General features: G+C 42.1%; 2 protein-coding genes across 3 annotated transcripts; both read left to right on the top strand.

Moving 5' to 3' along the window:
• The first annotated feature begins 1,712 nt into the window (after window positions 1-1,712).
• Window positions 1,713-4,111, top strand: LOC113126729 (LIM/homeobox protein Lhx9-like). Its single transcript, XM_026300834.1, has 6 exons — window positions 1,713-1,937; window positions 2,061-2,263; window positions 2,546-2,654; window positions 2,789-2,924; window positions 3,344-3,576; window positions 3,722-4,111. The coding sequence occupies exons 1-6, from the start codon at window positions 1,812-1,814 to the stop codon at window positions 4,109-4,111; spliced, it is 1,197 nt and encodes a 398-aa protein (XP_026156619.1). The 5' UTR covers window positions 1,713-1,811.
• Window positions 4,112-10,220: 6,109 nt separating this feature from the next.
• LOC113125951 (class I histocompatibility antigen, F10 alpha chain-like) lies at window positions 10,221-19,831 on the top strand. 2 transcript variants are annotated; one of them, XM_026299632.1, is made up of 10 exons: window positions 10,221-10,388; window positions 13,255-13,527; window positions 13,875-14,165; window positions 14,684-14,968; window positions 15,317-15,448; window positions 16,567-16,632; window positions 16,948-16,974; window positions 17,177-17,230; window positions 17,634-17,675; window positions 18,407-19,831. In XM_026299632.1, the coding sequence occupies exons 1-10, from the start codon at window positions 10,316-10,318 to the stop codon at window positions 18,448-18,450; spliced, it is 1,287 nt and encodes a 428-aa protein (XP_026155417.1). In that variant the 5' UTR covers window positions 10,221-10,315; the 3' UTR covers window positions 18,451-19,831. The 2 variants fall into 2 exon arrangements, with proteins under 2 accessions (XP_026155417.1, XP_026155418.1); XM_026299633.1 differs by lacking the exon at window positions 10,221-10,388 and adding an exon at window positions 11,446-11,616.
• Window positions 19,832-22,278: the final 2,447 nt, after the last annotated feature.

Below are 22,278 nucleotides of genomic sequence, written 5' to 3'. Positions count from 1 at the left end.
AGGCTGCACCAGCAACTGAAGCTAATCGGCCTCTTTAATGTCAAATATTAAAAACAAAGGCCTCCTGTCTCTGGGTTTAATTGATTTCTGTCTTATTTGTTCATATTCGTCTTTATTCTAATGTCTTCTCTCCCTCTTTGGACACAGGCAAAGCTTTAATCTTCTTGTATCTGTGTTTTTCAGTGAAACAGGGAGGAAAAGGTCACATGGAAGAAGAACCTTTGGTCCAAACAGCCGAGGGATCGAGGGAACAGTCGAGTCCTGCCGTCTTTTCATCCTGGAGGGCAGGTCCCAGATGTCTCTTTAAACAGCCTTTGTTTTTTTTTAATTGGTCCCTGGGGTGCAGCACTCCCACCCATCAGCTCACCAGGTGGCCAATCACTTCGGTTTTTACCTGCGCTCAGAGCCACCTGGGCCTCTTGTTTACAGGTGTGAGCCACTGGGACGTCACCCGGGACAGCCGGGGGGGGGTGGGACGGACAGGTGCTGATGCTGCTGTCACTTCAGATGCTCTGAACGTGATTGGTCGAGGATGAGGTGGAAGCAGATCTCAGGTAAGCACTCGGAGTGGGAAACTGATCCCAAAACCACAAGACAGGAGAGACACCTGGAGGAGCGAGAGCAGCCAGGTGGAAGGGGAGTCTCTCAAAGACAGATGTCAATAGACAGAAGACATTCAGGAGAGACGCCAGGTAGAGAAAGGAGTCTGTTTTCCCCACTGACGACTTTTCTATAAGCGAAGAGAAAGACGCTCAGGACTTCACAAACCCTGTGGGATCTTCTTAAAGGGTCGTGTTGTTTGAAGGTTCGTTCGGAGCACGCTCAGTGGAAAATACCCCACTAGGACACTCTGAACCAAAACGGTAAGATCTTATTTATGTCCTTCCTCCTGTCTGTCTGGATAAAAGGGGAAACTGTGGCTGCTTTCTGGCTTGTTTTCTGTATGTTTGTACTCAGGTATGAGGACGACGTACTTATTTTTACTGATTAATAGTCATGACGTCACCTCCTACCTCACTCCAGTTTCATTAAGCTCTAATGTTGTGACCTGTCGGGTTTATATGGGCATGTTGCTGATCTGGGGGAGGCGGGGGGCTGGAGCCAATCCCAGCATGCAGTGGTTGAGAGGTGGGGTCACACCTGCGTGCAATTTAGAGTCACCAACCAACCAAACCTGTATGTGTTTGGACTGTGGGAGGAGAAAACCCACACAGACACAGGGACAACATGCAGACTCCACACAGAAAGGCCCCGGGTCCACCTGGGTTCAGACCCTAATCCTGACCTGCATGTGTTTGGACTGTGGGAGGAGAAAACCCACACAGACACAGGGACAACATGCAGACTCCACACAGAAAGGCCCCGGGTCCACCTGGGTTCAGACCCTAATCCTGACCTGCATGTGTTTGGACTGTGGGAGGAGAAAACCCACACAGACACAGGGACAACATGCAGACTCCACACAGAAAGGCCCCGGGTCCACCTGGGTTCAGACCCTAATCCTGATCTGCATGTGTTTGGACTGTGGGAGGAGAAAACCCACACAGACACAGGGAACAAATGTAAAGATGATGAAATGTGTGCAGTTTAATTCTGGCCTTAGTCTCAGCAGCTGGTACACATGTGGCCTACAGCTGTTGTGTCACTCATAAAAACAACAAAAATGACGATGGTCTTCACGTTGTGTGTCTGTTGTTACCTGTTTGTGTCACTGTTGCTGCTGTTGTTAATAATAGCACTATTACATGCATAGCTCCCTAATGAGGGCAGAGAGGACTGGTAATTAGCTCCTCCACCTCCTCAAGACAGTCATGATGTCGCCAGACGACCGAACCCTCGAGGACCTGTTGTACGGCAGTGACCTCAGTGGTGAGGCGGAGGGAGTGGAGCTGGGTGGAGGCCCGGCAGGGCTGGAGGACATTGCTGCTGCAGACAATGTGAGCATGAAGAAAGTAAAATTACTAAGAAAGATTCATCCTCAGGAATGATTAAGTTTTTAAAATATTATGTGCTGCATCATCGGCTGTACAAGTCTTAATGAACCACGGTCTCTACTTCAGACTCCAACAGCTGTTTCCATCCAGGAGCCAATAATATGTGCCGGCTGTGGAGAGCAGGTGTTTGACCGCTTCTTCCTATTGGCTGCAGGCAGGGTGTGGCACAGCGTCTGCCTCCGCTGCAGCCAATGTCAGTGTGAGCTGCAGACACACCCCTCTCTGTTCTGGAGAGACGGGACCATCTACTGCCAGCAGGACTACTGCAGGTCAGAGACTGGGCCCGTTTTCATTTACTCATTAAGTTTCACCACAGTAGATTCAAATGTATGTGTCGTCTTTATCGCTGGTCGTTCTGGGTGAATTGTGGTTCTGATTATTCTGAGAAAACCCCTGTGGGTTGAAGTCTTTATATGCTGCACCCACACAGTTTGAACCTGTTTGTGTTTCTGACTTTGTGGTTAGGAAGAGGTTAAACCTGGGTTCTCTGTGAACCCTGTTAATTGTTCTGGACTTCTTACCATGTATTGGTTTTTATTCTTCCTGCTCAGGTTGTTTGGAGGCGGTCAGTGCGCTCGTTGCTTCCAACCAATCCCAGCTTCTGCCTTAGTGATGAGGTCCGGTGAGCTGACCTTCCATCCTCACTGCTTCTCCTGCCAGGTTAGCTCAGGGTTTCAGAACATTTAGAGAAACACTTTGTGCCTGATGTTGAGTTTAGTCTGTCTCAGTATTATTACTGGTACAAAATCCTAAATTAACACAGATATTCTTATGATGTTGACCATGTTTTGCAGGAGTGTGATGTGAAATTAATGCCTGGGAACCTGTACTGCATGCAGGGTCAGAACCTCTACTGTCAGTCTCATTATCATGGTGGAGGGAGTGTCCCGCAGTCTTATGATCCACAGCCCAAACCAAATCTGACAGAAGGTGAGAGCTGGGTTGTTTCTGTGTCTAAAGTTATTTGTGTTTATGGAAAATACACCCCCATCCATCCAACTTTCAAATAAACTATGCAGAACTATGAACTATGGGAATGAGCTGTGTTCAGCAGCTGGTCTCTGTCTGCTTTTTGCTGCTGAGAAGGTTGTGGACAGTGGCTTGTTTGATGAAAAGGGCTATTGGTGATTTTACCACAACAATGTAATGTTCAAAACCATGTGTGATGAACACAAACCACAATCCATGAGTCACAGTAAACAGGTGGATCCACCTAAATAAAGGTGAAAGAGCTGCAGCAACTGTCAGTAAAACCATAAAACCAAAACAAGAAGCTAAAAGAGCCACAAAAGCCTTGAAGTGTGCTCTGCCAGCTAACAAAAACAAACCTGTATTCATGTGTGAGACAGCTCAGAACCAGGTCTCAGGTGAGGGGGAGGAGTCTGTCAGCAGTCCTGAGCCACGACTGGATGACAGGGGGATGGTTGGACGAGCCCACAGGCGGACCAAACGAATCAGGACGTGTTTCCGCAGCGAGCAGCTCAGAGCACTGGAGTCTTATTTCGCCCAGAAACACAACCCTGATGGTAAAGACTGGACCTGTCTAGCACATAAGACCGGCCTGCCCAAGAGAGTCCTGCAGGTACGAAGTCCAGGTGATGTTGCAGATTTAAACTGTTGGACTGGTTTTATCATTTTGAACTGAACAGAGATTTTGTAAAGCAGTTGTTAACCTTTTGGACGGATGACTTAAAATATTTTTCTGTTCTTCTTTGCCACCCTCTCAGGTGTGGTTTCAAAATGCTCGGGCCAAACTGAGGCGTTCCCTCACCGCTGACGACTCTCAGGTCAACTCACCCTCCGCTCCCCCAAGAAGCGTGACTGTGGCTGCCAGCTCCCCACCGCGAGCCTGCTCCCCAGTCGACCAATCACAGCCCTTCCCCACCAGCACCATCGACCAGTTGCAGCTGTCCCTGCTCACCAGCCCCCTGGGCGACCCGCCATTGAGTCCCGCCGTCAACCAGCCTCATGTGCTGCAAAACTCTGCCTTCTTCCTGGACTATGATTCCCAGAATGCAACGGAGGGTATCTCTTCTCTGGAGGCCTATGAGGATTTTGGGGAGGCAGGAGCGGAAAGAGAAGCTGATCCTGACAGTTCTTACAGACCACATTACTGATAGAGGAGACCCTTTAAAACAAACAAGGGGCTTTGTAAAATTAGAGCCAGTTGTAATTGTAAGATCTCAGATGAATGTTTTTAACCTGAAGGGAATCAGACCAGTAGGAATTCTTGTGGTAATTGAATAGCTGCTGCAGAAACAATGCTGACAATAAAATCAAACACAATTATATTTGATGCAAATCTTAAAAATTGTAACTTCAACAGATCCTGTAATTCTCCTGTGGATTAGTAGAGTCAGAAAACTTGACTGCGACACAAACCATCTGCTGATGAAAGGCTGCAAGAAGCATCTGAAAGGACACTGAAAATTTTTTCCATGGACAAAAATTAACTTCCACATTTAATATTTCTCTAATTTTGTACAAGTCTTTTTGTAGGTTTATATGTTTTTCAGCCAACGTTGAGTAGAAGTTTCTTCTCTGCCGTCGTCTCGTCCAGTGGAGCCTTTTCCTGCCTGTGTCAATAAACCATCAGTCGTTTTACCAAGTGCTTCCTCCCAATTTACTCTGTGCACCACAAGAGTTTCATGGGTTTACATGTAGAGCAGAAATGATAATTCACTTTTGATTGATAATTGATGAGTCAAAGGTGCAGAAGAAAATACCAAACATCGGCTCCGTGCAGCCTCTCAGCTGTTCCCTGCTTCTTCTTTTAATTGTGGGTTCACAAACACTTATTGTTGTGGTAGCTCTTAAATCCCCAGAGACTCTTTGTTCAGTCTGAGCGATGAAAACGATTCTGGACTCATTTTTGTTTAGGTGATTAATTTTGCTGTTTACGCTCTTTTTCTCTTTCTGCACCTTTCTTGACATGCTAACATTAAACTGTAACTTCTTCACTGAGCTCAGTTATTACCTCTGAGTCCTGATAACAGTGAGTGATAACACTTAATACAGCCACAGCAGAATTATCCTTTAGAAGTAATGAGTTTCAGAAGGTTTTCAGGCTCACTCTGTTCCTCTTTAATTCACTTTAGGGTTCAGACAACAAAAGAATCATTCATCCCTCAAACAGCCTGAATGTAGAAGACACATAATTGTCTGCAGTTGAAGCTGGAGAGTAACGTCCGTCAGTTTGAGGTGAGTACTGGCCGGTAGTTTGTCAGAGAGATGCTTCCTCAGAGAGCAGAAGGCGGGAATGACATTCTTTCAGGTGTGTCTGTGTTTTCCCAGCGAGACGTGTCCTCCCCCTCTCTCCTGGAGACTTTCTGTCCTCACAAACATTTTAATGAATTGGCCGCTGACTCTTTGTGAACTGCCCCAACAATCAAGCAGCGATAATTATGGTGACGCTCTGGTCCCCGTCGCTGAAGAGGACTGTGGTTTCCCAGCTGAAAGAATGAAGGTTATGACGACTGACAGCGTGAGATGAAGGACCAATGGGTGACAGCGGCCTGGGGGCCCGACGACGGGCAGTTTTTAAAAAGGTCAGAGACGACAAGTGTCAGAGAAGATACAGCAGGTTGGACGTCAGCACAAGGTAAGAAATGAGCTGCAATTGACCTTGGGTTTCCTCTTTGATGCTAAAGACGTAACTAATTTATTTTCATTATCAAATGTATTTGACTCCTTTAGAAAACTTTAACACCATATTTGAGTCCAAAGCAGCTAAGGAGGAGCCCAGTGATGAACCTTCTCAGCCACATATGGAGCTACACTACAAGATTTTAGCATCTCCTCTTTTTAGATTGGAATATTTTCTGCTACTTTAAGACTCTATAGCTTGGCTGGAATAACTATATGATATATATATATATATATATATATATATGTGTGGTATAGTATAACACTGAACTAAACACATACAGCTTCGTTCAATAACATATTTTTTTTGTTTGTAATTTTTATATGCTGTGTTTTTTCTATATTTTGTGGCCTGTCTGACACGACCTGACGAGACGACGATGCTCCGGATCAAAACCAGACTCTTACAAATGTGCACATTGGTGTTATCACTGCATGTTTTAAATGGTTGGCTCTGAATAAGTCTTTGATTGTACCCTGTTTTTTACTGTCATGATGTTTCTGTTACCTTTACCTAAGAGATGTTTGCACGACGTGAAAGTAAGAACAGATTTAAAAACACAAAATAACCTCTGGATGATTAACTTCTACTGTTTCTGTTTCCAGATGAGACTTTCTTTCCATCTCAGTGCCTGTCAGCTCACCCTTCTCTCCCTCGCCCTCCTGTGCCCCATCCCACAGACCGTCACGTCACACCCCGCCCCCCCCCGCAGTGGATGGATCTGAGCTAGAGGCAGCCCTGCTGCACCCCCGGGCTGCTCTGGAGGACCCAGGAGATGACACCAGGGCCGTTTGGCCTCAAGAGCCCCAGCCAGCCCTGCCAGAGCCTGGGGATGAGGGGGACGGGTCCTGGGAGGAAGAGGTGCTGCTGAGGGCCCAGAGAGGAGACGTGACGGCCCGGCTGCTGTCACCCTTCACCGGGGCTCACTCTCTGGAGAACATGCACTATCAGGAGGGAGGTGAGGGCGAGGACGGGGGCAGGAGAAATGAAGCTTTAACCTCCATCGCTGGGGGGCTCCAGGCTGTCAGTCGGGAGAAAGGAGGGTTCGGTTTTCGCTTTGGGAAGAAAAGATGGACTGACTGGGGATGGAGGGATGAAGGCAGGGGGAGCACAGGGGAGAACAAGTGGAACTGAAGAGGGAGGGAGTAGTTTTAATAAATAAGAAAGAGGAGTTTAACAGGAGATTATTAGACTATTGAAGGGTGGTGCTACACAACACTTTACTATGTCTGATGAAGTCTGGCAACAGACACTGTTACAGCCTGTGTTTAAATGATTTGTGGAAATTAAATGTTACTGCAAAGCTGCCCAGTGGATCACTAACTTTAAGAGCAAGAAGCAGCGCAAGGTTTAAGACTGATTACACTCAAATTTGGGGAAATATTTCAAACAGATTTTAGTTAAAAGCTCGAACAACAGGAGAAAACCACCACAATAAAATATGCATTAATGGAGTACACTAATCCAGCCCTGCAAAAAGTGTTTCAGTGTTTTCAGCCTCTGAACCTGAAGTGAATGTACAGAAAGACAGGACGTCTCATCCTCAGCATCAAATGATGACACTTCTCTGCAAAAGGGAAAGTTAAAATATCTGTCAAATCCAAAGTCTACAGGTGTAATAATATATGTACATAAATATGTATTATTGTAAGTAGGAATATGTAAATGTTCCAATATGTTTGCTCAGATATAAGCATTGAATAAAGAGTCAGGAGGTTTCAGCAGAGTTTGCTTCCAGAGGTCCTGTTCTTCTTCTTCTCCCCACAGCCAATCATCCACCTCCATTTAACCCTATCCTCTGTATCCTCCTCACCCACACCAACTATCCTCATGTCCTCCTTCACTACATCCAAGAACCTCCTCTTTGGTCTTCCTCTAGGCCTCCTTCCTGGCAGCTCTAACCTCAGCATCCTTTTACCAATGTATTCACTGTCCCTCCTCTGAACATGTCCAAACCATCTCAATCTGGCTTCCCTGGCTTTTTCTCCAAAACATCTAACATGAGCTGTCCCTCTGATGTCCTCATTCCTGATCCTATCCGTCCTCGTCACTCCCAGAGAGAACCTCAACATCTTCAGCTCTGCTACCTCCAGCTCTGCCTCCTGTCTTTGTCTCAGTGCCACTGTCTCTAAACCAGACAACATTGCTGGTCTCACCACTGTCTTGTCCACCTTTCCTTTCATTCTTGCTGACACTCTTTTGTCACACATCACACCTGACACTTTCCTCCACCTGTTCCAACCTGCTTGCACACGTCTCTTCACTTCTTTTCCACACTCTCCGTTGCTCTGGACTGTTGACCCATTCCTCAGGCATCCTCTCACTCTCCAAGATCTTGTTAAGTGGCCCAGTCAGAAACTCTACTGCCATCTCTCCTAAACACTTCCATACCTCCACAGGTATGTTGTCAGGACCAACTGCCTTTCCACTCTTCATCCTCTTCAACGCCTTCCTCACTTCATCCTTACTGATCTTTGCTACTTCCTGCTCCACAACAGTCACCTCTTCTACTCTGTGCTCTCTAACATTTTCCTCATTCATCAGCTCTTCAAAATATTCCTTCCATCTTTCCATCACACTTGTGGCACCTGTCAACACATCTCCACCCCTGTCCTTGATCACCCTAACCTGCTGCACAACCTTCCCATCTCTGTCTCTCTGCCTCTCCAACCTGTACAAATCCACCTCCCCCTCCTTAGTGTCCAACCTATCATACAAATCCTCATACGCCCTTTGTTTGGCCTTTTCCACCTCTACCTTCACCTTACGCTGCATCTCCATATTCTCCTGTCTGTTCTCTTCTGTCCTCTCAGTGTCCCACTTCTTCTTAGCTAACCTTTTCCTCTTAACACACTCCTGAACTTCCTCATTCCACCACCAAGTCTCCTTATCTGCTTTCCTCTGTCAGAGATGACACACCTAGTACCCTCCTACCTGCCTCCCTGATCACTTTAGCTGTAGTCCTGTTAATATTTGAATTATTCAATTTATATAATACCTGACATTACCTACACCTTAGCAGAAGTGATGTACATAGATATTCTTTATGTCTTTAAGAGTCGGAGCACACAGATGATAAAACAACGTTGTTCAACACAACATGATATTGTTTTGGTTTTTTATACAACTGCCTTTCACATGAACCACATTTTAAACAGATATTTCCTTTAGTAGAAAATTCTTACAAATGAAATCAGTTTTTCTTGGAGCTGCTTATATGCTTAAGTCAAAATTCTGGATTTTTATGTCAAAATTTGTTTTTTATCTCATAACGTTTATATACCAGGAGAATTCTTTGAATCATGATTGACCTTTTTATTTTTTATTTAAATAATGGAAATGAGCTTCCATAGACAAGAAATGAATACCAAGGTGATCACAGTTACCAAAGTAGACTGAATTGTTATCCATGGTTTAAAAAAAAAGTTAAAAAGTCAAGTTTACCCAATTATAGACTAAATGACTAAACTTTATATTTTTATAAAGAACTCCATCCATCCATCCATGTTCTTCCGCTTATCCGGGGCCAGGTCGTGGGGGCGGATACCCAGAGTTCCTTTTCCCTGGACACTTCCTCCAGCAATTCCGGGGGGACACCGAGGCGTACCCAGGCCAGCCGAGAGACATAGTCCCGGGGCCTCCTCGCGGTGGGACATGCCCGGAACACCTCCCCAGGGGGCATCCTGAACAGATGCCCGAGCCACCTCAGCTGGCTCCTAGCGCTCTAGAGCCACACAGCTCTAGATTCATTCTCTCTCCTTGTGGTTCACATACGACGCGGAATTGAAAAAATAAATAAAAATAAATTAATAGATTAAAATAAAAAAAAACGAAAGACTTTCCGAACATACAGACCTGTATGCCTGCTGTATTTTATTTTTGGACTGTCTGCGAAATCCTGATTACTGTGATCTAGTATTATGATTTTAATACAATGACATGCATTTATATAGAGGCCACAAACCACCAGGACCACAGATAGCACGGCACGGACCTCGAATCCTTGAGACAGACCAGACACCTTGCAGGCACGGACCAGACAGGACACACTGCTGCCACTCAGACCACAGAACAGCGCCCCCTAGAGCTGGTCTCTGTAATGGTCCGCGCCACCGACAGGACAGGCCACACAGACCACAGAACAGCGCCCCCTAGAGCTGGTCTCTGTAATGGTCCGTGCCACCGACAGGACAGGCCACACTTTTGGCTACAACCCCTGCTGCGTGAGCAAGACCCCAACTAGGAACTAATGTGCCATAATTTAAAGGGTAACCCTGTATGAAAAATCACCATGAGTAAAGAAGTTAAATAAAAGGTAAATTAAGGAAGTACAGTTTCTATTAAATATGAAGCAGATGTGTGAAGTGGAATGGAAATAACTGAGTACCTCCAGTGGATTTACAGTAACACCACTGATTTTAAAAGCAGGACTCTTATTTATAACAGAACATTTGGATTTACTCCATAAAAGATGAAGAAAGTCCTCACACCGCTGCAGCCTGTGCACCGCAGCTGTCCTAGGCTGACAACCAGAGCCAGTGTAGTCTGCCTAGCAACACCTGCTCCGAATTATATGATTGGACGACGTCTGCAGTACGCAGCGGCCCTGGATACGTTTGTTTGTTGTTCTCAACAGTTTTTAACCTTAAAACCATAATTTTTGAGATTGGAAGAAATGGATCGAACCCCAGTCTGGATCTTTGTGGTTCTGCCGTTGCTGTGCCTGTATTTAGAGCCAGCTGGATGCGGTAAGATCAGCGTCGTCGGTTACTTTTGTGAGGCGGAAATAAGAATCGCCTTAACTAGCTGTGTCCGTGTTTCATCAGGCTATAGCTAACTATAGCTAACTAAAGCTAACGGTCCGATATTAACTTATCGATGTTATCCAGTTAATTAACGCTACATTTATATGGACTTAACGTTGTAAGGCAGCGGGGACTGTCGGTAACACAGTGTTACTGTTCTGGTGTAACTTTAGTTAACGCTAGTTATGGGCGGGCAAAACGAGGTCTCAGCTAATGCTAACGCTAATGCTAACGCTAATGCTAACGCTAGCATAACAGCCTAACGTTAGTTTTTACAGAGCTGCCAAAAACGTTTGATCAAACATATAGCTAATTATAAGGAATATATCTGTGGGTTGTTTGGTTTTCAAACAATTATTTTATCGCACTGGTAGAAGTTATTGTCAGAAATCACATATATAATCTAAAATACAGGCCTATTGTGTCACGTGACCACGAACTTCAAAACAACAAATAACCAGGAAGTTTCAGTGGTGCGTTCACTGTCTCTTACAGATGTTAACTTTTCTATCGGAGCTGTGGTAACACGTTGTGTACTGTACAATACATATTATAATAAAAAAAAATCTTATACACATTTAAAATGCGTCCAGCTGAACTTACTGGTGAAATATGTTTGTGTTATATAATTTGTAGAGATTTGTATAATGCAGGGTGTTACCAAGGAAATTGTCACAGTTTAATTGTGATCAATTCTTTAAATATTCCTGAAAAAAATTTCCCTACAGTTGATTGTTTTTTTCGTAATGATAAACTAATTATTTAATGGTTGCAGCTCGAACATTCATTTCTGTGTAGCAGGAATGCCTAAACCATAAAACACCGCAGAAAACCCAGTTTCTAATACAGTATTTTTTTATAAGAGAAGTACCAATAAACAAAATGCGATTTGTTGACTTGTTTAAGCTCCAGTCAGTCCAATGGTCTCACGTAGCGAAGTCCTAAAAAAAGTTGAATGCAAATCGTCTAATTTACGAGCAGTCCGTGAATGCAGCAGAAGCGTTTCGGGAAGTGAAAAGACGCAGCAGCAGCTGGTCCTCGCGGGCGGACACGGTCCAGGTTTTTTGGTCAAACGTCGTTTTTAGGGGCGAGAGAAACGTCCACGTTGTGTTGAAAATGTTCGTGTTCACGTTTTTGGCTCTTCTGGGGACAGGAGTGACGGTTAGCGGCGGTAAGTTGAGAGTTTTGACACTTTAATGTGAACCTGCTCAAAAGCGAAAGTGAAATGCTGACAGCTGTGACGTCTTTGAAATTCAGACTTTTGTTAGTGATTTTACTTTTATTCGTTGATCCACAGCAGTGGGGCCAAACTCAATCGCACAAGGGGCCAACATTAAACACACAGTCGATGTTTCGGCCGAACAGGATTAACATTTATTGATCCTGTAAAAGTGACAGCGTTTTAACCGGAAATATGGATTTGATCAAACTGCGACGACATTTTCCTCAAATAAATAAATTCTTCAACAATAACATCAAGGTGTCTCTTCTGCCTTTCGTGGCTTCTGCTGGGTCTCCAGGTTTTTGTACTTGTCCTGGTGTTTTGTCTCTTGTATTGGGGTCCGATGTGGCCCGCGGGCCTTGAGGTTGACACGCTTCCTCTTCTGTGTTTGGTACACAGGCCGAATAATCATTGTTTGGTTTCTAAAATGCTGGTTTAAAGAATAAAATAGTTTTGTCAAACCAACGGGTAGAAAAACAAATATGTTTTAACTTATCCTCATATAGGACACACATCAGCAGTAGATTCTTCAATTTCAGACCCTGAACCTGACGGTGTTTGGTTGGTGCTGGTTTATTATTGGACTGCTGTTATAGTTGTCTGTCAGTCAGAAAGATCATTTGTCCTAAATTTAGAAAATACATTGAGCTTCCAACAATTAGATCGATTAGTTTCCTGAACTGACATATGGCCATAACTTTGAGCACAGTGTGGGAAGAGCATTTGTTTTCATTGTTCATGATGCTCAAGTGACCAGGTTGATTTATTAGTTCTGGAAAGTTATGAAATCATGTTCTGAAACTTGAAGACAAAACAGGTGAAGGTGGTGCTGTCACATTGTGCGTCTGCCTGTGGCTCAGTCTGTGAACACCACCCTCTGACTGCTGTCACAAGTGGACAGACGGGATTGTTGAGATATTTGTGTTGAACCTTCAGAACTGGGTGATAAACAACTGTTGATGTTTGATTTCATCTCTGAGTCTGATTTCCTGGTTTCATTTCTAATTGGAGTTTGGTTCTTATAATGATTTAAAGAAAATAAAACATACAGTTTGTCAACACTTTTACATACTGCTATTTCTTATTAGCATGCAGAGTTATCAATAGGTGATACATCTGAAAAACATTCTAATAGGCTGTGAGCACAAGAAGTGTATGAGCTGCATTTGTAGTTTGTAGCTGGTATCACTGAGTCTGTTCATGATTCAACAGTTCACGATTCTCTTTTGCTTATGCATTAAGCCGTGACCCCAAATATCTTTTTGGGTTTCAAGTCTTTTCTTCTCTGCTTCACATGCACAACTATAGTTTCTGTGATTTGGGCTCTGAAAGCTGCTAAAACGTAGGTGACCACAGAGGGAGACTGGTTAGGACAAACAGTTAAATAAGTAATTAAGAGAACATTAGTTGACAGGTATCTTTTTACCTTGTTAATCATGACACAGATTCTGGAGTATTTTCACTTATTGATTAGTGGTTGTTCTAAGTATTTTGTCTTATGGTGAAACTAAGTGTTTGGATAGACGTTCGTCTTAGGAAAGGCTGCCTTCTCTAATAAGCATCTGTCTGTTTTTCTGTGATCTTCAGGGAAGCATTCCCTCAGTTACATCTACACTGCCCTCTCCAGACCTGTCGAGCTCCCGGGTATCCATCAGTTCACAGCTATGGGTCTGCTGGACAACAGGATGATCGACTACTTTGACAATGACAAACCAGAGAAAGTTCCCAAACAGGACTGGATGAAAGAGAAGCTTAAGGAGGAGTACTGGACCAAAGGAACACAGTCCCGCCAGAGCAAGCAGCAGTGGTTCAATGTCAACATCAAAATCCTGATGGAAAGAAAGAGACAAAATGATACGGGTAAGCTCCATGAAATGTGACGGGCTTTTGATTTGTTTACGGCTCCACGTATCGAATGCTGTTACGTGGTTAGAAAGACCACGAACTCAACAATTCCAACTTTCTCATGATAGAACCTGAAGTCAGGAGCAGGTCATTAGAGCTCAGTTATCAAAGCAATATCACTTTAATGAGATTAGTTACAGTATCTTGTATTTTTGTATCAATAATTATTTGCAGCTCCTTTTCTGTACCAGTCCTTTTAATGTTTGAGCAGATCCCCACACACATTCGATCTTGGCTGAAGATAGCTGTGGAGTTTTAATCTTTATGTTTTAACCCATTTGTTTCACTGTCCTGCCCTTCAGACATTCATGTCCTTCAGTGGATGCATGGCTGTCAGGCTGACGAGCAGACCGACGGTAACCTGACGTTCAGCCGTGGTGTGGACATGTACAGCTACGACGGAGACAGCTTTCTGTCCTTTGATGACGCCAGTGGAGTCTGGGTTGCTCCGGCTCCAGAGGCTCTAGAGACCAAGAGGAAGTGGGATGAGGTTCAGGTGCTGAAAGAGTACACCAGAGGCTACCTGGAGAAAGAGTGTGTACAGTGGTTGACCACGTTCATGAAATATGGCTCCGAAGAAATAAAAAAAGCCAGTATGTATGACAACGATTTCTGTTTTCATAAACCTCATCAGTAAAAAGTACACAGGGCACTTTAATGAAGAGATTAATCAGTAAGATGATCAAATGTGGAATCAGGTTAAGATCTTAAGATCTTCACCTTTTCTTCACTTACAGGGCAGACAGCTGGAGCTGATGTTTCATTAGAACCAGCCATGATTCTACAGACCAGTGTGTCTTTGTTAAACAGTGTTTGACACGGGCTGCAAGTGTCGAACTATAGAGAGAACTGAAGATCTATAGCCCTGAATGTAGCATGTTGCTAATTTTAGCATCAGTCCAGTGTGGTTTTGTGTCAAACTGGTGTCTTAATTAGAAATATATATTGGGCCAGTTTATTGTACTGGATGTAACGATTGATTGTCTTTATGAGGAGACATTTGAAGATGTCAGTGGTACAAACGGTTGATATATGTTGTGACACTGGTCTGTAGCATTCTGCTATGCCATCACTCTGTAATCATGAACTCACGTCATGTTTTCTTTTTCAGGTCCTCCAGACGTGTATGTGTTTGCAAAAGATGCCAGGGTTCAGTCAAACGTCGTTCTGACGTGCCTGGCCACAGGTTTCTACCCCAAAGACATCATCCTGTCCATTAAAAGGAATGGCCGTATTCTGGAGAAGATTCACGGGCTGGTGTCCTCGGGCGTTCGGCCAAATCAGGACGACACCTACCAGAGAAGAGACAGCGTGGAGATTCAGAGGAGTGACGTGTCTAAATACACCTGTGAAGTCATTCACGAGGCCACAAACATGCGTGTGGAGAAGGAATGGGGTAAGAAACATTTTCTCATTGATGTTTTATTTCCTTTTGTCTTTTTGCAGCGTTTACGTTACTGCAGGAGGCTGCAGGTAATGTCTGAAACAACCGGCTAAGGCTCTTACTAGAGTCGCCACAGTAGTTTTAAATTCAGGTTCAGGGAACATGTCAGAGTTTACTTGAGCTTAAAGCTTGTGATCAGATATTAGTTTAGCAGAAGGTCTGGAAAGTTACGGTCAAACCTAGAAAAATGACATCCAGTTTGTCATAAATCAGAATCATGTGTTTAATTACAGGACAGGCTGCGATCAAAAGTTTTTTGAGTGAACTGAATATAAAAAGTAAATGTTTTCTGTGTTTTAGATCACAAAGTTCCAGAACAATCTGGATTCACACCTATCATTGCTGGCACGATTGTGGCTATTGTGATGGTTGTGGTACTTGTGGTCGGATTTGGAGTGCTGCTGTTTGTCCTGTATAGAAAAGGCATTCTTGGTAGGTGCAATACACACTTAGTTTCCAATTTATTAGTTAAACTCATCTAAAGCTAAGATTTTTCAATAAGTCTGTAATAAATATTAAGATCATAATGATTTCTCCATCCATGTATAGTAGTATAGTATAATATATAATGTAGTAATATAGTATAATAGTAGTTCTGAGCGTTTTGGTTTAATATTGAGGTCTGTTGCTTCTCTTAATGCATCATTATTGTTATATTTGGAACATTATTAGATTAGGGATTATTACGTTAAGAACTACGATGCAGAACATTCAGTGTATTCAAGAGAACCCCATTGTCTCTGCTCACACCTGCTTTGTGCCTTTCTTCCACTAGAGTTTGTACGATGTGACATAAATACTGTGAGATTATAGAAGTTTGTTTTATCTACAGCTGGAGATTTAATTGTGCAGTTTCCTGTAAATTATCATTGTAATTATCTCATGAAGTCCATAAGTGCATCAATGTGATTATTTTTGGTGTTTAATTCACCAAACTCACCGTAACTGGCTGATTCCTCATTTTTTAAAATAGTTTTCTCAGTTGAGTTTAGAAAACAAACACATGCTGTATAATTTATGCATCACAATGTAAAACACATAATACTGTGAAAGTGGCTTTTAGTCATGTGACCTGACTGTAGGCGTCACATTCGTTTACACTCATGAACATTTTGTGCATCTGTAGTCCAGATGTAACCACAGGTTGAACCTGCTGTTAGTCTGAACTGATTGTGTGTTTTAATACATACATGTTATTGATAATATTTGGAGCAGAGCAGGAAGAGAGGCTTATAGTTTCCTTATTACATGGTGAAACACTCACTGCAGATTTTTTTAATCTTCCAGTAATGACTAACACTGAAGACTCTGCTGTGAGATTTGTCCATTTTACTGGGTCCATCATAGAACAGCAGATTTCCTGAGAGACAAGCCAGTGATTCTGTCCTCCAGACATTGAGATAATCACATAGAAATGTTCTTGCAATGAGATGAGTTTATCTGTTCTTGTATGTGTGGGGACTGACTTTATTCACAGGTAGTACAATTTTTATAGTTTTACAAACTTAATCTTAATCTTAAAATCTTCCTCTGTGCCTGTATTTGTTTAGGCTCCTCTGCACGAAGTCAGATCACCACTGTGTATCAACAGGTTCTGATGAACGGTCACAAGACAAGTAAATTTCAATGTTACCTAATGAAATTGTGTTTGATGTTTAAAAGATACTCATTAACAATATGAAGAGCATTTACAGTTGAAATATGCCCAAAGTCTGTCTTCAGTACCCAAATTATTTACAAATATGTTTTGGTTTAGTATAAAAAAACCAAATCCCATGGTTCTTATGACCTGCTCCTACAGTGTCACTTTGATGTACGTCATTTTGTACAACAGCCACTGACTCAAGCAGTGTTCCTTAATTCTAATAGTGTTACTCAGATAATAAAATATGTTCTTGCAATATATCTGTTAATTCTGTCTTTGTTCACAGATTCCCCGGATGTGGTTGTAGTACCAAGTAAGTACTTTATTTCTCTGCACTTCAACGGGAATGGAATGGGAATTTAATTTTTCAAGATTCACAGTGCTGATTCTTTTTATATGTGTGTAAATAAATGTCTGAATTTCAAATGTAGTGAAAAAAATAATTGTTTAATAGATGCATGTTTTTATAATACAGATTGATGTTTAATTCTTCCTCTCTGCTTGTGTTTGTGTAGCTAACGGCCCCATCACCCCAGAACAACAGGGTCTCATGACTGACCAAAATACAGGTAAAAGTTTAATGTTACGTAATTAAATTGTGTTTGATGTTTAAAAGATACTCATCATCATAACCATATCAAGATATATTGTCAGGGTTAATGTGCCATTCACTTTTATATAATTGTAATAAACAAGCTCATTTTTAATGTAATGAAGTTTCAGATCTGTTTTAAATGTCTTCGCACATAAAAATAGTTTTAGTTTTATTTATTACGTGTAGTAAACTTGTTAATGGCTCATGGTTTGATGATAAAGTGTTTAAAATATGTCTTTTATAAAAATCTAATTGTTTCATCAGAAACATAATCAACCAATTAGTTGATCATTAAAATAATTAGTTGTTGTAGCCCCATGTGCAGGTGTCTACACAGCTGCTGTGTCAGTACATTCATACATGTTCTTACTTCACAGACTCAAGTTCATCTATCAACAGTAGTGACTCTGGGAGAGGAAGTGAGTATCTTTGTTTATATGAAGTTGCACTTTGGATTCATAATGTTAAATCAAATTATAAAGCACAACATAATTTCATGTTTCACTGAAGTAGCACGTTGAAAAACCATGTTAGGATCTGACTTTTCTGTTAGTTTGATGGGACAGTCCTCATGAACGTCAGTTTGATTATAGCATTCGATGGTTTTGGCAGCTGCACATTCAAAGTTCTGGAGATTTTCAGACTGACTGGCCTTCCTTTCTAATAATAAACATGGTCTTTACTGTTTATTGCTATAATATGGACTAGTACAGTAACTGTGGTAGCACTGATAGGGCTTTTAAATCTGTTCCCACGCTTCCTCTGACAACTGATGGTCTAAAGCACATTAAGGTGTCACAGATTAACTCCTGAGGAGGCTCACCTGTGACCTGAAACCAATCCAGAGGATCTGATAAATGAACGCCATGAGTGTGCCAAGCTGTCCTCAAACCATATGCAGCTACTTCAGACAGTCTAAGATATACAACATCATCTTTTACATATTTTGATATGTGTTCTTTCATAGACAGTTTGCAATATTTCATTCATTCAGGAACAATGAGGCAAAGTTATGTGTTTGTAGGTTTGGCCAGAATAACAGAAACACTGTTTCTAGAGAGATGTGATGTAAATTTAAAAAAATAGAAGCAATAAATCAGTAAGTTTATGTAGAAAATATGGAAATTAACACATTTGTTGATTCCTGCAGGCAAGAGTTCCACTCCACCACCTGGAACTGGTGACCATGCATAAACCAGGCAACATGGAGATTGAACCTGAAGTGTGAAGAGCTGAAATTTCATTAGTTAAAATCAGTGGATACATTCATCATTTGTTCTTCACACCTGAACCTTGTTAATTCTTTAAATAACCATGTGTTTATTTCTTTTGGTCTGGGCTCAAATCATACGTCACATGGAGCTTTGGGAACTTGTTTAAAAATGAAAATAATGTGAATGTGAAAGAAAAGATTTAGTTTTTAATTAAAAGAGCAGGAATGTTTCATTGTAGTTGTCACTGCTCTCAGATCAGTCTTTTAAAATGAGATCTATCTACGAATGAGTGAAATTCTCAGCATGAAAGTGAAAACTCTGAGGGCAGATCGTCGAAAGAATAAAATAAATAAAGATATATAAGTAATAATCAGTTTCATTGGATCATGGTAAATAAATGTTCTATGGAAATAAAAGAACTTTTACAGGAGTTGAAAGAAGAAATCGCAATGAAAATAAAAGCTGAGGTCTGTTGTACTTTACAGGCCTGAATGGTGAAGTGATGGTTAATAATTGATCAGTTTAACTACTGATGATCTTATGTTTAATTGCTTTGATTGGGTGGTTTAACTTGACTCTGCAGTGAGTTTAAAAATTGCTTCAATGTATTTTAGCCAAAGTAGGTAAAAACATGATTTTATGTGTTTAAAACATTTTGTAAATATTTTACTGAAGTTTTCAGGCGAAATATATTTTCATGCATCAAAATGCAGCTACACAATGAATGAAAACAGGTGGAAGATTTATGGAAAAATCTGAAATGATACAAACGTGTGTCTGTCAGGATGAAATATCTGATTGACTGTTTGCAAAAGCAAAAATATTTGCTTCGGTGCCTTCACTGCATCTGTCTCTGAAACATGTCATGTTATTTTCTGTTGTGCCATTTTAACCCTGGATTTGTTGCTTCTTATATTATGTGTTTGTCAAAAAGTGTATTACACATGAAATGAGGTGGGTTGACTTAGACAAGTCCCAGTGATGAACTTGTTCAAACATTTTTACAGAAATGGAACCAAACAAGTTTCAGATAATCAGTGTAAAAAAAATCAATCAGTTCTAAAGTCTCTAATTTATTTGTGCAATAAGATGATGTGGACTGTGACACGTTTGTCTCTAAAGTTCAAATTAGCTTCTGATTGATGCACTTATGTTGTAAGTATAATACTCTACATTGTGAGTAAATGTCATTGGGGACAGTAGAAGGACAATGAATTAATGTGAATTGTTTTGTACTGCAGAATCAGAATGAGGACATACTTTATGCATATTACCTGTTATGGTTCGGTTTCATATGTGATTAACTTTGATATGTGGTGTATGAGCTTTATGTTAATGTCCACTGTAAATAAACAGAAAAACATTCTGAGATCATGGGTGTCTCTTTCTCAGTCAGGATCCTGGTGCAGTGTTTAATTTCCTCATTCGTACAGTTCACATCGACAAGCAGAACAGAAACGAGAAGGAAACATTAGTTTGTAACCTCAGCCTGAAATACTCCACAGGGTGTTTGAAAGGAGCACCAAGAATTAGGAAGATTGGATTTATTTGTCCTGCACCACGGTGGATCAGTGGTTAGCACTGCTGCCTCACATCAAGAAGGTTCCTGGTTTGAAACCCATCAGGGGCCTTTCTGTGTGGAGTCTGCATGTTCTCCCTGTGCTTGTGTGGGTTTTCTCCAGGTACTCTGGTTTCCTCCCACAGTCCAAAAACATGTATGTCAGGTTGGTTGGTGACTCTAAATTGCCCATAGGAGTGAGTGTGGCACTGTGGCAGTGGGGATGAAGGGTCTCCTGTATGGTCCAGTCCTGCAGCTGCTTCTCTGCTCCATCAGGATGTTGTGAAGGGGATGGTCAGTGTGTTCCAGGATGGACTCTACCTTTGTCTGTGAGCATCTCTCCACCACAGCCTCCAGTGAGTCCAGCCTCATCCCAGTCACCGAACCAGCTTCTTGCACCAGTTTGTCCAGTTCGGATCCTTCTGCTTTATGCTGCAGTCTGGCTGCCATAAAACATGTGCAGCATCACGGTTCTTACTGGTGCAGCTCATACTGGTCTGCACTGGGGGCTGTGGCCACGCTGCCCCGGGCCCGCAGCGTCGTGACGTCACTAGGCGGCGGTAGAACGCAAGCTTTTGAATCCACACAGCGTCCGAGCGTCGCAGCTTGTCGCAGCTTGTCGCAGCTTGTCGCAGCTTGTCGCAGCTTGTCGCAGCTTGTCGAGTGTTTTTCGGTTTGTGTTTCGGCTCCGCCTCGACACACGGAGCAGCGGGCTGCCCCTGTTCCTCTAAACCTCCCCGGGCCAGTCAAAGCGGTTCCCCCCGGTTTAAGCCCGTTTTTTCGTGTATTTCCCGCCGCTAGGGTTAAGCTAACGCTAACGTGCTAGCCGCGGCGTTGTCATGGTGACGCTCCGCCGCAGGGACCGAGGGGACGCGGAGCGAAGGAGCGAACCGGACCGGAGCTCCGGGACCCCGGGGTGGGCTGCACCGGGGACCCGGAGCGGGACCACGGTCAAAGAGAAGGAGTCCAACGTGAGTGTGTTTGTGTGTGACATTTTATTAGTCACTGTTTTGAAAGTACATTTACTGCAGTTTACTGCAAATACCCGAGTACAGTTCTAAGGTATTTGTGTGTTTCTTACTTCATACTTGACAAACCTTGTACTTTTTACTGCACCACATGTTTTCTGGTTTATCAGCCAGTGTTTAGAGACAGTTTAGGAGAATCACATCATTAAAGCTGTTTAAAGTCACAGGTTAGAAAATAATAATTATAATAATATTGTGTTTGATTATTGTTGTTTTGGTTCATTTAATAACTTACAGTTATTAGGAATAACTTTTCTATGGTGGTAAACTCAGTATATACATATATATTTAAATTAATACACAATTTCAGAGTATTTTCAGAGTAATGTTTATATATTTCCTGATGTTATACTCACTAAACAATCGATCCAGAGTTAAAGGAAGTAGTTGTCAGGTGGGATGATGAAGACTTCCCTGTGGTCGTCACAGATCCAGATGCTCATTAAACCAGAACATTAAAACCTTTTGAGCTGAAGTTTGACATATTTTTCAGGGACTCGATGCTGAAGATGAACAGAATCAGACGGACTCAGAAACTCACGAGGATGAAGATGTGAAACCAGCGAGAAGCGTCATCCGGTCTGACAGTCTAGACTCTCCATAGGCACTTTAGGGTTATAGTCATTTAAGAAACCTTGTGTGTGTTTTTAAATGAAGATAGATACAAATATCTGCCTGACCTGAATGTAACATAAATGCTGTATTTTTCCTCATATTGACTCTTGTTTCCTGTCAACAGGAAATCTCCAAGACTTCATAACACTCCAGGTAAGGACAGGTACCAGTACGACCTAATGTCAGGACAGAGGTGGAAAGTACTTCACCTAGATACAGTTGTAATACTGGCACCTGTTATATATGTTCTATATAAATGTGGCTAAGGAAGCCTGGCTGACGTGTGTAGTATGTGACGCTTCATGTGTTTTATCATGTTTAAATGGGGTCAAACCTAAAACTTAAATCATTTTCTGTAGAAAATTGTCTTTATTTGTGGCAAACATTCAAATCTTTTTGTACTTAAACCAAACTAACAAATATTATATCCTGCAACCAGTGTTTTGCACTTGCAATACTGTCTTTTTAAAAAAGTCAAAACAAAAACCATGTGGCACAAAACGATTTCAGTAGGTGAGTTTCAAGTCAACTCGTGTACTGAACATGGTGATATTATTGTTGTGTACTTCTGCAGGAGGTGGTAGCAACAACGGGCTGAGGAGAAGCA

The sequence above is a fragment of the Mastacembelus armatus genome, chromosome 11 (assembly GCF_900324485.2).
Source record: "Mastacembelus armatus chromosome 11, fMasArm1.2, whole genome shotgun sequence".
Taxonomy (NCBI): Eukaryota; Metazoa; Chordata; class Actinopteri; order Synbranchiformes; family Mastacembelidae; genus Mastacembelus; species Mastacembelus armatus.
This window is presented reverse-complemented; position numbering and strand designations above follow the sequence as displayed.

Bases quoted from the DNA above. Each gene is read 5' to 3' on its own strand.
- LOC113126729 (XM_026300834.1), top strand. From the start codon at position 1,812: ATGATGTCGCCAGACGACCGAACCCTCGAGGACCTGTTGTACGGCAGT. The intron at 2,925-3,343 runs GTGAGAGCTGGG...TGTGTGAGACAG, and splicing joins CAAACCAAATCTGACAGAAG to CTCAGAACCAGGTCTCAGGT. The intron at 3,577-3,721 runs GTACGAAGTCCA...CCACCCTCTCAG, and splicing joins TGCCCAAGAGAGTCCTGCAG to GTGTGGTTTCAAAATGCTCG.
- LOC113125951 (XM_026299632.1), top strand. From the start codon at position 10,316: ATGGATCGAACCCCAGTCTGGATCTTTGTGGTTCTGCCGTTGCTGTGC. The intron at 16,975-17,176 runs GTAAGTACTTTA...GTGTTTGTGTAG, and splicing joins GGATGTGGTTGTAGTACCAA to CTAACGGCCCCATCACCCCA. The intron at 17,676-18,406 runs GTGAGTATCTTT...TGATTCCTGCAG, and splicing joins TAGTGACTCTGGGAGAGGAA to GCAAGAGTTCCACTCCACCA.